General features: G+C 35.6%; 1 protein-coding gene across 2 annotated transcripts in view; it reads right to left on the bottom strand.

Annotated features, from left to right (window-relative positions):
* alk (ALK receptor tyrosine kinase) overlaps positions 1–16,689 on the bottom strand; it is a 457,480-nt gene extending 440,791 nt beyond the window's left edge. The window contains exon 1 of one of the 2 annotated variants that reach the window (XM_051134137.1): positions 15,313–16,689. In XM_051134137.1, coding sequence (XP_050990094.1) covers positions 15,313–16,033 — 721 coding nt within the window. In that variant the 5' untranslated portion in view covers positions 16,034–16,689. The remainder of the gene's footprint in view (positions 1–15,312) is intronic. The other variant, XM_051134139.1, reaches the window with a different exon arrangement.
* Between the last annotated feature and the right edge of the window lie 985 nt (positions 16,690–17,674).

Raw genomic sequence — 17,674 nt, 5'->3', positions numbered from 1 at the left:
TGAACTTCAATAACTGGAAGTGTTGCATTATCTGCCAAGTTACTGAGCTTGCTTTCATGTTTGGAATTGCAGTTATTGAATCAATGCAATCATAAATAAATAAATAAATATTAACTAGTTACTTATTATTACATATTATTTTATTGGTGCTTAATAAGTACTTATTAAGCACCTATTTTGCATGACCGTATTCTACATCCCTAATCCTACCAAATACCTGAACTTAACAACTACCTTACTAACTATTAATAAGCAGCAAATTAGGAGTTTATTGAGGCAAAAGCCGAAGGTAATCGCTTGTTGATAACAAGAACTGGACCTTAAAATAAAGTGTGACCATAAATCCAATAGTTTTTAGGTAACTATGAATTTGCAAGTCAGTTAAATGTTTTAAATGTGTACATACAGTATACTAAGAGTTAATTTTGTCAACATTTAAGGTGTAAATACTACCCATGCTCATTAAAAATATGTCTTACATTTCTGCAAAACTCCAAAAACGTACCTATAAGTACAAATCACTGCAGTTTCTAGTTGAAATGAATACTAGAGGCAGTAAAACTTCAACAACTTTTATTGCCTTTTACATTAACTGATATTTTTTAATGTTAGCATCACATTGCATGCAAGCATACACACAAGGGTTTTCTAATTCAGCAGGTTGCCTGGTAGGTCACAAGATATGCCGTCGCAGTTGTAATGTAAAGCACTCCGGTACAAATCCCATGAAAATACAGTTTGACAGAAAGTTAGTACTGTTGCATCAGTGAATGCATTTTTATATCACTTTTGTTTTCATTAAACATTTGAATTCTGAACCACCACAACAGTACTTGAAGCAAAATAATAAAAATGCAGCAATGCATCTAATGTTAAAAAAAAAAAAAAAAAAGAAAAAGAAAAAAAACACATGGTCACAGTCATATATTGAACATGTGTTTTAATGCCACTCACTGGATATTTCACTTTGAAGTTCTAAAAACTGTGGTGGTGGTGTCAAAACTAGCACAATCAAGTCAGACTCAATCATAGAGTTTGAGAACTTTTAATAATTTTACAACATGTTATGAAGCTTCACAATCATACTAATTTCAAAGATGGAGTTTCAGAATCGTCTTTTGAGGTTATTTAGTGCAACACTTGCCTCTGGCATTTTGTAAACCCTTGACACTTGGTTTTGCAAACCCTCACATGGCTCTTTAATGGCTCAAAGTCTCAATTTGTTCACAGAATTTAGCTTTAACAAGTTTCTGTCTGAGGTTTGTCAGTTGTAATAACAACTTTCAATGTGATTGCAGGTTACATCACTATGACCAACCAATCAGAATTAACCTCAAGGCTGAATTCCTCTGAAATTGAAATGAACATAGGAATACTTGAAAGTTTTCTTCATTTAATGGTATGGGAATGCCTGCCTGCTAGTGGTATAATCTCATTAAAAACATCACATCAAAAAATAAATCAATTATAAATAAAATAAAACAGCATCATGATACCAGAGGGCATTTAAAAATGTTCTTACGAAAAGGAACTGGCTAAGGTTGAGTATCACTACCATAACTGTAAATGTTTTGATGTTAATATATTGTATTTAAACACACATACTGCAGCGGTACAAAGGTCAACTGGAAAAGATTTTGCTATACAGTGGTGGATTTATTTCTGCAGCTATCAGCGGGGAGCATGTTTTTACATTATTTGCATGTTAGAGCGATGAATAACCATTAAAATACATAATGGAACATGTCCCAAACAAGTCAAGATGAGAAAGAACTTGTTATTAAGAGTTTTTGTTAAACACAATATGAAGCAGTTTAGTTGTTGCCAAGCAACATCACAATGCTTTGCATTAAAATAGATGGTAACACTTTAAATTCACAAGTGCGTGCATATTACAGCAACGAATTCTTAATCAAATTAGAATTTAAATTCTGTTTTAAAATACTAGTTTTCATGTTTTCATGAGACTTTTTAAAGGGTTAAATGTGGAAATGGAAAGATGGTATTGCACTCATTGCCAACTTATTCCTAAATCTTCATATTTTTTTTGTTGAATGATGAATAATCCAACCAATCAATTTCTGAATAAAATGAGAAATTATTAAATTATTAATGTATTGCAATTTATTATATAGATATTATACTTTTAAATGTGATTTCTAGGGGTTAATATATAAATATCTATTGTCTATATCTCAAATGTTTCAGTTGTAGAGACATAATTATAATTTCCTTCCATTCTCTTGCCACTTGTCAAGTTTTCCATTAATGAGGAAGATATTCTTAAATTTGGCATTGTTAAAATCTCTGGTTACTGTTACTAGGAGAATGTTATTATTGTCAGAAACAAAACAAAAAAAAGTAATCCTCCCTCCACTGCAGTTTGCTAATTATAATTCTAGTTTGTGAAACAGAGTCCTTTAAAAGAGCATGCATAATTGGCAAAACTTGCCTAAAAACTGGGTATGCCTAATGGATGTATATAGGAAGCATAACACAAGCACATAATCACCTTATCCTTATGTAAGAGCATTGTATTAGTCAGTGAGGTCATTTTATATTGAGTGATACTTGATTGCACTCTGCATTCCAATGAGAAGTGTGCTGATACCTACTTATAATGCAGCAACATTGCACAGGAGACTCTAAAATCACCTTGCCGCATCAAATGGTATGTTCTTCCGCACACATGTACACACGCTCTCTCAAGTAGTTGCTTAATAAAAAAAAAATCACAAAGCAAACACAAGGAGATTCAACTCCATATGCCTTATTTGGTTCTAAGCTAAACAAAGATGCACATGCAACTCATGCACAAAGCAATTAATCAAAAACTCATGGGTTTGGGGGAATATATGCAACATTTATAACTAGAGGATTAGGGAATGCGAGAATGCATCAGCCATTGAGTATGAGAACAATGCCAAATCCAGCTTTCATTCTCTGAACCCCAGAGAAACGCTAAAACCATTTGAAGTCATCAAAGACGTCTTGTAATAATTATTGAAAATCACTAATCATTAATTATATTATCGTCTAATAATTATGATAATGAAATGTTTCAATTGTCATTTAAACATCTATTACTTGTAATTCTCTTGTACATGGTCAAGTGTAGCAAGGTCCTCTAATGTATTTTTGTAGGCCAGCTTGGACGTCAGGATCACCCTGGTTCTTTCAACAAAAACCCAATAGCAATAAACCACTGACTTTGGATTATTACAGAAAAAAGAACTGACCAACAAAACTTGTTCTTATTTGTCTTGTTCATAATGGTGCCACTTTAGTTTAAGGACCAATTCTCACTTTTAACTAGCTGCTTATTAGCATGCATATAACTAGCATATTGGCTATTTATTAGTACATATAAAGCACATACCAATGCCTTATTCTGCATGGAAATTCCAAAATGCAGTTTAAATGCGTCTTCAAACGATCCCAAATGCGGCTGTAAATTATCCCAATGTTCCCAAATGAGTTTTTCGACATACCCTAACTGTCTTGAGCCAGAATACACAGAGTTCAGGGAGAGCAAGACAAGACGAGCATTTGAGATTAAAACGTATTTAAATTGTATTTTTTTTTTTTTTAATGAAAATAACTGATCGTTTCGCTAGATAAGACCCTTCTTCCTTGGCTACCTTACTAACTATTAAAAAGCAGCAAATTAGGAGTTTACTGAGGCGAAATACATTTCCATTATGTTCAGTCCACTTAAATTTGTAAAGATTAACTGATCTTAAGCATTTTGTGTTGGGACTACATGAATCATTGTTGCTGACACAACTAACTGAAATGTGGATTTGTAATCCCAGCATGCTTTGCATGGGGTTGGATGAAGAGGGAAACATGCTGACAAAAAAAATAATTTTAACTGTTTTTAAATGAAAGAAAATTACATGTTAGAGTTCTTTTACATGTAATGGTGAGTTATTTTTGAGATTTACAAGAGGTTTGGAGATTAGAAAAAGTTTTGAAGTTACCACTATATGCGGAAGAGTAGCTTAGGCCAGAGGTCCCCAACCACTGGGTCGCGACCCACTACGTGAAATCGTTCTGGTAAAAATTTGTATAGATATGATGCTCTGTTATTTATTGTGGGTAAGTAATTGTTTTAATTATTCTATACTTTCGTTGTATGCGATTGATATGGAGTAGAAATTTGACTTTATGTTAAATTAGTAATTAAAAGATTGCTCTGATCTGTCATATATAGCCTACTAGGGCTTAAAAGGATCGCAGTTGATCCGTGATACGTACGGACCAGATCCAGATGCCACCGTTCGCAGATTAATATGCCAATTTACACATTCAAGCTATTTAAAACCACAAGAAGAAGAAACGAAACAGAACTCAATTCGTTACACGCTGTTCTTGCACACACCCGAAGCGCGCACAAGCATAGAGACGTGTTTCAGACAGTGCGGCATACCCAGTTGGTCTCCCTGTGTTTAATATACATAGCTACGTTTGGGTGTTATGTCGCAATATTGAAAATATTTCTGTTTTAAACCACGAAGGCGAGCCAATGGATATCACACAAGCAACGTGCAAACTTTGCGCAATAGTTATGCCGGTGAAGGTCTTAACTTTAGTCAATTCACTATACAGAAAGTGAAAGTAAGTAAACTGACGAAGATTTGCATTATGCTGCACAATATTGCTCAATGTTGCATTAACGCGCATATTCTCTCAGAGACGATAAGAGACGGATCTAATTCAACACTAATTCAGCATTCATATGCTGATAACGGTGTATAACTGTCTAAAATTAGCAGATATCTTTATGCAAAGAAGAGAGTAAAACACAAGTTTTTAATCACTGAAAAAGATACTCCCGAACATTAGCATGACGCAATAGGTCACAAGACACACAAGACACTTGGTGGCCAAGTGCATCTGTTTCTCTCAGAACTCAGTCGTGCATCGGGAGACTTGGAATACAATTTTTTCTTTTTTTTTTTTTTTTCACTTTTTATAACTGTAGTTGTATTTGCCTGTTATATTCTGTGATTTACTGACAAATGGTTAGGTTTAAGGGCAGGGGCTGGGTTACATGCTCACAAATGTGTAAATAGTGTAATGTAAATAAAACTGTTGTGACTATTTAGATTGAAAAATCACGCCCCAACATATATGAAATAATGGCAAAATGATATCATTTGTTCATGGTGATAAAATTCCCAATGTCTTTTGTGTCAGCATATTGACGCCAAGGGTTTCTTATTTAAAGCAATGGAGGACCCTGCACATCGAAAAATTACGCTAAGAGGGTACACTGTGTGTCAAAAAGTGACGCCAAAGGGTCCTGACCAAGCGTCAATATGTGACGAGTTAGGAGTGAGAATGCCAACATGTGTTTTTGCTAAATACTTAAAAAATAGTTTGCCCAGTGAACTTAATTAAATTAAGTAAATACTTTTCCACGCAATTAGTTCAGATCCATACAACAAGACTAAATCAAGTTCAGTTAAACAAATAATGTTTTGTTGAGACAACTAACATTATTTGTTTAACTGAACTGTTTTTAGTCTTCCTGTATGAACCTAAACAAATTGCGTGGAAAAGTTTGCTTTAATTTAGTTGACGTTTTTTCTTAACAAATTTTTTTTTTTTTTTTTTTTTTTGCAGACCCCGTTTTAGTTTGAAAATTCTAGGGTTGCATTTCAATGTAAACGGACCAAAACGGAGACTTTTGAAATCGATGGCATGGCTGCCCACATTCGCTCTGCGTATCCTAGAATGTGTAAACAATAATATCATGCTCATTTGTTGCATCTCATCTCGAAGGCCCATTTAAGAAAAGTAACTGTTAAATTACAAAGTAAAAAAAAGAAAAAAAAGAAAGAAATTACAGTATTTTTACACCCCAAGGAATAACAGTCAAGTTTATTGTGGTTATTGTAAACATAGCCTAAGCTTATGACAACTCCTTCAGTCTTTATTGAAAAAAAAGATGACATTTAATGTCCCATTTAGCCACTTGTTAGCCTTTTAAAAGACAAGTACTTTTTTTATATATCACAAAGGGGTACTAGTGTATTCCATTGCATAGAATAAAAGTGAAAATATCTTGAGCTTGTGTTAACCACAGAACTAATTAAAAAAAAAAAAAAAAAAAAAAAAAAAAACACTGACTTTGGGATAATGGTGCTAAAAGTGCTAAAATGTAACTTGTTTTTGCGTTGAGCCTATATAATTCCTCCAGCACTCTATAGTGAAGCTGAAACCCTAGAAGTTTCATTGCCCATGCCTGAAGCAATACACATTTTGCCATCAGTGGAGGCCATTTGCAGATGGCCCTTTAGAGTGAACCAGTGCACATTAGCATTGGAGATAGATGGTGGCAGGTTAGAAGGGCAGCTCATTAAGATGCATTGATTTTTATCTATCTGCATGGCTAGCTGAGCCAAACATTAAAGTCCTTCAAAGATGGATCTCTTTAAATTGAAAGCAACTATAACTGAATTTTTACACCGGCTCAATGTGCCTCTTGGGAACAGAGTGGGAATTTGGTCAGTAAAAAAAAAAAACTTAAATATCAGAAGAAAAAAAAAATGAAAACGTTAGTTTACTGGGTAAGTGCAGTCATGCAAAATGTCACAAACTGTTTGTTGGGGCTATTGTGAGTGTTTCCCCAAGTTGAGAGAACCTATTCACACTTCTGCTGAGTGTTCACAAGGGCAGTGTGTGAAATCACATAAGTGAAAATGGTAGCTGGGGGCCTTAGCGATCATCTCACACTGTTTTACGCCAAATGGCAACTTGGGTTCCATTAAAACATCTTGCACTATAGCGCTGCAGGGGCTGGTGTTCAACTTTCTTTGGTAGTCTTGGAAAGTGCCTGATCCTGGTCCATAGTTCAGCTCTACACACTTTTGTTGTGGCCAAACTTGATTAAAATTAGGTAGGAAATGGTTTATAATACACTCACAGTGTCCTTGATGCTCTAATACTGTTCCACATACTTTGGACTTTCAATTTCAAGATCAATTTCATGTCAGTGTCAGCACTTGACAGTGTTTTTAAGATAAGCCCAGGCATTTGTTGGCAGATATCTGAATATATTTACAGATTATTTGTCAATCCCCTTGACATCAAATCAATTCCCTGACACTTCTAAATGAAATCCTATGTATCATTTTAAGTCCAAAGTAATATTTCTTGTTAATTTCACTCATGCAAAGTGTCTTCAGACTGCCTGTCTCATTAAACCTTCACTCAAAAAATATTTAGAATTCTTTTGAACTGCAGTTTCCATCCATTTAGATTACACAATTTAAAGATAAAATAATATACTTGTGATGCATATTTGTCATTCATATGTAAATGAAACAAAAGGAAGAAAAAAAGAATGGCATTTATTAATTATATACATCTGTTTTGTGTAAATAATCATATTTTTTTTAAATGTGTGTGTGTGTGTGTGTTTTTTTGTTTGTTTTTTTTTTGTATATATTTAGTATTTATAGTATTTATTTAGTAAATGTGCAAGCAAATAAATTCATTAAGTTAAAATTAATGAACATGGTGAAGAACATGTCTAGCTGTGCAAAAAGCAATATTCAGTTCTTTTTTTAAATAAATACATAAACCTGGTTATGCATTTTAAACACATATGTTTTTTAGCACTATTACATCCTAACTGTTTCACTGATGTACAACTGAATCATCATATGAAGTTTATTAGTGTGTGAATAAGAATGAATAAGAAATCTTAAATTTAGTCCTAAATAATTTTGAGTGTTGAATCAATACATTCTTGAATCTGCTCTTATACGTAAACTCAAATCATTTTTTTACACAGAGGTATGGATAAAGAGTAAAAAGTGTGGATTTACCATATTGAAACACACTGATGTATTGATTGGAGGGGAGAATAAAGGTGAAACACTGTCCTTTTTTTGTAAACAGGTGCACCACCGGTTCATTGATTATAAAAATGCATTAATAATGACCCCATGTGACATTTGACTCCATATTGATTTTCCCATGAGTGTCTGATTGATACAAGCTTGAAAAGTCAAGAGCCAATTGATTCTCACTTACTTCCGTGCACTATCCTCTCATTAGAGGATGCCTGTATGCTCCATACGCCTCGAGATCTTACATCAAGGCCTTCAACCTGGTGAGACAGCACTTCCAACACACGTACGCCTCCAAACGTAAAGCCTTTGATTACACTGGAATTCAGCGACTTCCTTTAAACCATAAACCAAAGTCTTCCTGCATGCAACATCAGGTTTCAAGCAACCTTGTGAAAGAACTTCAACCAAATCCGAAAACAACATTTCACATAATGTGAGTGAGGCTCCTATGAGAACACTAACCATGCTTCAAAGCAAAATCTGCATTAAATCTGTGTGGGTGAGCAGGTGTGCATGAAGATGCGCCAAAATGTCTGAGACACTGAAATCTGTGACTTTTAAGTATGTTATTTTGATGAATATAAATATAGTTTTTGAGCAGGTCTGAGTGACAAAATGTTGGCTAAAGGTTAAATAAGAATTCCCCAAAAAACTGTCTGACAATCAGAAAACAAAGTCTCAAATGTATAACCTTACAGCTACAGACTTCTATACAAAGTGAATATGCTAATCTCCCTAAATTGCTGTTTTGCTGTAATCTGCATAATTAGCACTGTTAGCTCAACTGATGTTGACATTGAGGGAAATAAAAGCACACTGACAAAAATTGCATTCTCCTGATTGTTTTCATCAAGGCACCATTTCCTCTGTAGGTCTTTCATATGCAGAGATAATAGGCTTATGTTTCTCAAACAAATCCTGGAACGCATGTCCTAAGCCACTGATGATGCTAAATTCACAAAAGTCAAGGCAGCCTCTGAAATACTGGCCAAAATAAGGCTAAAGCCAAAATGTGGTGTTGAACATTTAAATGCTGCAAGCTACTGCACTCCAGCCCTGGGACATTTTTAGAACCACCATAAAGCCCCCGAAGTCATAATTTTGTTTTCCGTGAGCATTTGCAGCTTCTGAATGCTGAAAAGGCATTGCTGACATCTAAATGTAGGTAGACGTGGTCATTCTGACAATAGAGATAAATTCAGAAATTCAGAATGAAATATTTTTTGCAGCATAGTGTAATAATTTGCCATTTTGGACCGGAACAAAAGATTTGAGTGTTCGATATTTGATTTGAAAAGCAAAAGTACTTTTTTCCCCCCTTATTTCTCATGAATGATGAAAGCTTCCATGAGACATTTTTGCATCAATAGCGGCCAAAAAAAATAAATAAATAAATAAAAAAAATAAAAAAAATAAAAAATTGTGCATTGTTAAGTCAGACAAGCTGTCCCACCCCAAACTCACACCAGTGGATGATAGACTATATTGCTGTGTCTGGTTGTTCAGACAAACAGAGCAATGTTAAAAGTGCCACAGAACCACAATGTTTACACTCTCTACGGAAATCAATCTATGAGAATGGCTTACTTGTAGTTGTCTCTGCACATTAAACTGGAAATGGAGAAAGTATTCTACCCTCCAAAAAAATTACAAACATAAACATTGTTGAAACAGATTAGAGAATACTTTCCTGACTGTGTACTTTCCAGTTTCAGAGATAAACTGTTCCAAGCAGGTGAATTATTGATCCTCTCAACTCAAAGGAGGAAAGCAAACTGTTTTAAAGAGGTTTACCAACAGGGGGCCAAAAAGGATCCAGAACACCCAGTAAGAGAATTTCACAATAAGTAAAGAATAAGTGAAGGTGTAGCCATCATATACTCACCCTCATTTAATTCTAAACCCATATATATATTGGGTATATACTAAAAACATATATATTTTTCCCCTATAAAACATAGATATTAGACAGAATGTCAGAACATTTCTTTTCTGTTCAAGGGTAATGATGGTGATGTGTACTGCTAAGCTAAAAATTGGAGAAGAAATGGTGAAACACCATTAGGGATAGTTCACCCAATAATGAAAATTCTGTCATTAATTACTCACTCTCATGTCGCTCCAAACCCGCAAGACCTACGTTCATCTTCTGAACACAAATAAAGATATTTTTGAAGAAATCCGAGAGCTTTCTGACACTGCATAGACAGCAAGGGTCCTTCCACATTCAAGGTCCACAAATGTAGTAAGGACATCATTAAAATAGTCCATGTGACATCAGTGGTTCAACCGTAATTTTATGAAACTACGAGAATACTTTTTGTGTGCAAAGAAAAAACAAAAATAACAACTTTATTCAATGATTTCTTCTCTCCCAGGACGGTCCTCCGCCATTACAGAGTACAACGATGCATGCGTATGATGTTGCTGATGTAGAACATGTTGCATTGTTTTTACGAGCATAACAAAGCATGCGAATAAAGTTGTTATTTTTGTTTTCTTTGCGAACAAAAAGTATTCTTGTAGCTTCATAAAATTACAGTTGAACAACTGATATCAAATGAACTATTTTAACGATGTTCTTACAACTTTTCTGGACCCTGAACATGGTAGGACTCTTGCTGTCTATGGAGGGACAGAAAGGTCTTGGAGTTCATCAAAAAAATCGTAATTTGTGTTCCAAAGATGAATGAAGGTCTTATGGTTTGGGAGCAACATAAGGGTGAGCAATTAATGACAGATTTTTCATTTTTGGGTGAACTAACCCTTTAATGCTTGACAGTTGTGGTGACTATAAACTTCCATTATATGACAAAATGCTGTACAAAGGTTTTTTGTGTTCCACCAACGCTATATCATGGCAATTCGTACGTATTTTACGAGGTGGCTAATTCGTACGACCTCACCCGTATGATTTTGTATGATTTGTCTAGACCCCAGTGACGGGTAGGTTTAGGGGTGGGTTCGACGCATTAACAATCTCCCCCACACAGCCGCACTTCCACATACATCTGTCACCTGATTATGATAGATGTTCACTTCACTAATAAAGTATCAGTATGTCAAAAAGACCGAAGCCCTCTGGTGCTCAGGGAAGAAAAAAAAAAAGAAGAGAAGAAGAGGAAAACCGGAACAAATACAGAGGTAATATTATGTAATGAATGATGATCATATAAAATAAAACAAACAAACAGTTTGTGAACAAACTTCATGTTGGCCTAGTTAAAAGTTTAAAATAGGGTAATAACAATGGAGTTCAAGAGATCTGAGAGTTTGTAACATAATCGTAACATTTTTCGTGTCACATGATAACACGTTTTGATAATATTTTTACGTTAGTAGTAGTTTGTAGTATTTGGGGACTTATGGTATTTGGCTAATGGAATATAACTGGGCTTATTAAAATAGCAACATTTTATGTAAAATTCACTTTAAAGATGTATGTTTCTCAGTTTAATTTGAGGTGATAACAATAGAAAGGGCTAGTTTCGCAAAACATTGCTGCCATCTACTGGAAGTCGAACACTTTTCAAATTTATTTTGAAGATTAAACAGTAACGTTACTGTATGCTAGAGAAGTTTTCAAATGAATACAGTTTTGTGCTAAAAATACCAGATGTAATTATTATAGCTGTTTGTGTTTAATTTATAATGTGACTTAGGCGGCACCTACATAGGGTTAATTTTCAATAACTAACATTAACAAAAATAATAAATACTGTTACAAATGTATTGCCTATTGATAGTTCAAGTTAGTTATTACATTCACTAATGTTAACAAATGATACCTTATTGTGAGTGTTACCGTTTCACTATCATCAGCTTTTTTTATCATCAGAAAATCTATTATTGGTGGAATGGGCTGTGAAGAAAGGGGCACCAGGGCCAGCCCTGGTATTGGGAACTAGTAAAATACATAGAATTTAGACAAAAATGTATGAATTTGTATGAGTGAGGTTGTACAAATTTGTACGAATTAGCCACCTTGTAAAATACGTACGAATTGCCGTGAGATCAGGCTGGTTCCACAGAAAAATTCAACAGCATTTACTGTATTTATAATTTATAGTATAAATTAATAATATAAAACAGACCAAGGGAAAATCCTGTACTGTGCATGATTTGTATTATATCTATTACTACTTATTCTACTAGTTATGAATATTACAATCTAGGCTCATTGGAAAATGTGCCTCTACTTATATTTTTGCAAAATTATAGCTATTATTGAACTATATTGATGAACACTAAAACATAAAATGTTTATTCCCTATCACCTCAGAACATGTTTAATATAGTGTGTGATTTGTAAACAAATACATTTTGATGTTTATGTCATATAACCAGCTTCTTATGTATGGATATTCTGATATAGTAAACTTGCTTAGTAGCTCACCTGTTTAAGTTAGACTTTAGTGTAGTTGGAATGCTATTTTCAAATGTGATTTGAGGATTTTAGCACCACATTTCATTTCTAAACTGACGCATTACTTTCAACAGCCAATGTAATAAAACATCGCCACATTTAGTTGATCTATTTTGGAAAATACAGGACATACTTTTAGCAGTATTCCCTTTTAACATAATATAATTTTGCAAAAATGTCACCACAGGCATGTTTTCCAATAAACATGGGTTAAAATATCTGTTTGTTGTATGCCTATCAAATACCACAGAAGAAAGCTGAGGACAAGTGAACGAACATAAAATAGTGTGCTTGTGAAGAGGAAATTTTGATTGTAACAAAGAATGCTGAGAGCAGCAAAGGACAGCCAATGTCACAAAGCACCAGGCCTGGGGAGAGAGAGAAATCTTAATGACTTTTCTGACCCTCAGATGAGAAAGTCCCAGCGGCCTCAGGGAGTCTTGAAGGATTAGACTGCCCACTCCGCAAAAGACAACAAGCCTCTGATACTGCTATAACAGATTATTTGATGTTCGCAGATCATACTTCCTTTTGTTCAAGACCTTTTACCCTCAAACAGGAAATGTGAAGGGTGATCTCATTCATTTCAGATGTCATACACATACAGTTCTGTATGTTTGGAGACTGAAAGACACTGCAATGCACAATATCAATGTATTGACACCATCTACAATGCAAAGCCTTTTAACTTTAGAGACATGAATATTTTTATGAATTCTCTAAGAAGGGTTTGGAACTAAAATTGCTGAAATTTCTAAGAGGGCATCGCCGTAGGTGACAAAGTTTAATACTCAGACTCTCATTTACAAGTAAATGACCTTTTTAATGGCAAATTTATTTATAAATGAAATCTAAATGGAACTAATGACAGTAATTTGCACTCTTCGTACTGATGAATTTAATTATCATCAGAGCTCAACAAGTATGAAACGTGAACACAAGTGAAACACTGCCAATGTGTTTAAAAAACACACCAAATAAACTGGAATGTGGTAATTATGCTAAATTAATAAGGACATCAGACATATTTTATTGATATCATAATTATTAATACCTATTAATTTCATTAATTAAAAAAAGGACTCACAAATATTCATACAGCTGTAAAGCTATACATACATAAAAGTTTTAGTGTCTAAACAAACAAACAAAAAAGTTTAGAAAGACACTTCAAGTACACATAAATATGATGAATACTAATAAGATCAGATTATATGTGGGTGTTAAATATTATCTTCTTTTTGATAGTTCATTCAATTCATGTCATTTAAACCTGAAACATATGGTGATATCACAGAAAAAGCTAGTTTATCTCTATTTGGGCATGATTATAGTTCTTGTAATTTCATAAATAACTCAAGAGGCACTCAAGTCTCTACCGCCATCTTTGCCGTAATCAAAGTATAAATGGTATAAAAATAAAAAAAAAAATCCAGACTTACTATAATTATAATTCATCCGCACACTACTTAAAATGCACATAAGGTCACTGCGCTTCATGAGGAAAACAGCAGAGTAGTAGAAAATACCGTGATTTCATAGATCTGCTCCTTAAAAAGGACATCTTGACAGAGAGGGTTGCTGGGTTGCTGTAGAATATTTATAACATTTTTGAATGAGCAAAAAATCAACCAGCCTTGAATAGCATCACTCACTGATGAAGGGTTTTAGAGACCTTTCAAATCACAATATGTGGGCTGCACAAGAAACTTCAATCCAGCTAGAAGCAACTACATAAAAATCACCAAAAGTCTTATTTTGTCAAGACTGTCACAAAACTGTCAAAGAACTGAGAAACCTTTCAAAGGAGATGAACAAGAAATGTGAAAAAAGAATGTCACAAGTCTATATTTCGCAGGTGTGCAGAATGTGACATACACACTTTTTAGGTAATTATGCTGAGCTAACCATGCAGAAGTGATGATAGAAAGCACTATTTACAGTACACGGTACAGTACAGAACAAGCAAATATTAGTAAAGCTGCAAAAGATGTGAGACTCACAAAAAAACATCCCAAAAGTAACACAACCACAACAAAAACTGAGAGGGTCAGCAGCTGTTAGACAAAGTAACCCATGATTTGGAACTAAAGCCTGTATTTTAGAACCGACAGTATACTACAAAAAGCCTACACAGTGCTTATTCAGTGATCATAAAAACTTGTCTCTTGAGGTCTATGCGCTTCATAGTTTTGAGCAGTGTCTGAAAAACGTGTTTGGGGAAAGAGGATAAACTGATGTCTCGAAAGATAATGCAATAGTTCAAACATCATTGCAAAGTAAAAGTTGCTAATGCCGAGTAATGAATGAAAGCTTTCCTAGTCACTGCAGAGAGGTGAACACTGAGGATCTCGCCATTAAATTGGGATGAGAAAATCCTCATTTTTTCCATGTCAACAGTTTTGAATTTTACAAGAGGAGTGGGGAAAGCCATCAAATGGGTTTTGCATCTGTCAGCTTGTGCGATTTTTCAAAGTGTCCCTTGTTGTGCATGCTGTGATGCTGTTTAGTCTTTACTGGTGTTGCAGTGCCACCCTTTTGAACAGCCAATGAATTACCATGACTGATAACATTGCAACAGTACAAAAGGTGAGGTGACAAATCTCACATCCAAAACACAGTGCTGTACACAACTTTTCTCACCATAGTGTCCATGTTGTATATGTTGTATGTAAGAGATAATGCAAAAATAAACCCCAGTAAGAATTATCAACACCAGTTTTGCTTCACCTTGATGGGGCTTGACCATATTATCAGACTTATTACATAGCTACCTGGCAAATAAATAAATATATGGAAGTGAATCAAGTTCCAGAGAACTGTGTAATACATTTATATAATTGCTTAATATTGCAGTAACAGCACAAGCAAGAAACTGACTATCTATCTATCTATAAATTAACATTTTTAAATCGCTGTGGGCCCTCTGGACCTGTGGGCCCCAAAACCTTTAATCTAGAGCAACGACTCTGCATGTAATTACTCTGCAAATTGAACACTATAAAGTTGAAATCTTACCACTCGAGGCTATGTGTAGGAAGAGGCGAGCGTCCGAAGCTCTGATAGCAGCAGAATACCTGTCCTCTTTCCCCGGGACCTGCACTTTCCGCTCGGGCATGATTCGGACCCTGAGCCGGCCTCCCTCCGCCCCCAGCCACCACTCCAAAATCCGCGTTAGGTCCATTTCCAGGAACACAACCGGTGCGTCCTCGTACACATGCAGTCCTCCACATCCCGTTTTAACCATATCTTCGCCTACCTCCACCACAACTTGGTTGGACTTTCGACTGGCGTTGGTCAAACCCAAATTCAAAACTTTCGGCACGGGCCGTTTCTGTCGATACGGGAGCTGTCCAGTGCTGGATCTGTTGACGTTCATCGCTGCCAACTTTACATCAAGCAAACTGGCGATGGTTTTTTGCAAGGGAACGCAGCGCATAAGCAAGTTGGCGCGCACCGTGTAACATCCGTTAAACGACAGACAGTCTCCGTTAAGCGGGCGCTTTATAAACAGAGCCAAATAGTAACGTAACATCGACGGGACGGCGAAATCCACCGAGAGCGTCTTCCTTCTGATCCGAGAGGTGGAAGTCTGGTTAGAGTCCTTTCTGTCGGTGCCGTTGATGAACGCGGACGTGGGAAAAGTAGTAAGTGCGTCCGCGGCTCTCTGAGAAGCGCACTGCAGCTCGGGTAGAAATGCCGCAGACCAAAGAAAAAAGTAGAGTATCCGTGCAATCATGATTTAGGCTGAAAAGATCCTGTTTTCTGTTGATTCTGCTTCACTCCGGCACCCTCACTCTCTCCAAATGGGGTGCTGAATCAGGAAATGAATGAAGAGCTAGTCGAGTCTACATTTCTTCTCCTTGTGCATTAGGTTGTTTTTGCGTTTATCAAAGCTCTTGAGGTTGCTATTTAATTCCCGCATATTAAAGACGAATCATCCACAAAATATTTCCTCGGTAAGCTCATTAAATCGCATAAAAAAAGATTCGCCTCTTGTGGAGCTTCTTGGTATGCCTAACAAGTTCTCCAGGGCTGCTCAAAGGCTCCTTGTATCTGCATGCAATACCTCAGAGCAGAGGTGCAGTATCCTCTTTTTAAATATCTTCAACAGTCGTATAATAACAAATCCCTTACACGTTTAACGTGTCCACTTTTCGACAAGCCAACGTATTTACACGACAAACTGCGCGCGCTGAAAATCAAACATAATCCATAGCTCACCGCGTTTCTGCCGATCATAAGCAGAAGTTTATTTTCAATTTACGCTTCCTAAGAATACTTTTCGCTTTTTGGATGTGGTCTATCTAAATCGAGCGGGTCTTACCTGCGCAGCCAGTCAAAACGAGGGAGCCTTTTCAGCCCGAGCTGCTCATTTGAGGCTGCAATCGCCGCGTGTGCGCGAGCCCACTGTGCGCGTGCCACCACGGCGCTCCGAATTTTTTTTTTTTTTTTTTCTGTCGGATTGTGAAACTCACTTCTGCATCTCTTTATGACGTCAGCAGCAGCAGGTCGTTGCACGCGAATATGAGGGACGCGTTTCGAGACCCTTAAAACTACCTTGATTGGAGTCGACGCTCGTTACGGCGCAGGAAACTCACTGAAATGACCGAGATGGCACCTCCGTATGGCGGCATTGCGCCGTAATTAGTTTTTAATGAAAATCTGTGTATGACGAGCATCGCCTCCCAATAATTTAGCTACTCAGAGAATCATTCACAGCCTCTGTAATTATGTCATTCCACGTCACAGAGCCATCGGATTAAGCGCTTGATGCGTCAAACGCATACCCACTTTTTATGTTGCTCTCCAATACTATAATCAACTGAAGTATTGATTCATTTTATTTTAACAGTTTTACCAAAATCCTAAAATACGTCAAAGCAATTCTTAAATATCACATCTGAACAGAACAATGCAACATTTAAACAAATCACTTTTACGGGTCTTTTACGGGATTTTATCCGTGAATGATTGATATGAAATGATTGACGAAAACAGGGGGTGTAAATATTTCATGTTTTTAAATTAAGAGTTTCAAGTTTTGATAGATAGATAGATAGATAGATAGATAGATAGATAGATAGATAGATAGATAGATAGATAGATAGATATGGCTGTGGTAACTTTCTAAAGGTTAACATTTCATCATTTCGTTTCATTAAACCTCTTTCCGGAACATTCTCAAATTATGACATATGGGATAACGTGGATCATCAAGGTTTGCAAAAACCTGTGGATTTCATGCTAGCTTGAGTGCATGATTTCTTTAAACAAACGAGGGTACACCAACTAGAAAAATGAATGTATATATTTCTCAATTAAAAAATCATTATTTTCAGATAATATAATTTGTAATAATAATAATAATAATATTTTT

Source organism: Labeo rohita, chromosome 17 (genome assembly GCF_022985175.1).
Source record: "Labeo rohita strain BAU-BD-2019 chromosome 17, IGBB_LRoh.1.0, whole genome shotgun sequence".
NCBI classification, from domain to species: Eukaryota; Metazoa; Chordata; class Actinopteri; order Cypriniformes; family Cyprinidae; genus Labeo; species Labeo rohita.
Note: the sequence above shows the minus strand (reverse complement) of the source record. Positions and strands in the feature narration are given on the sequence as shown.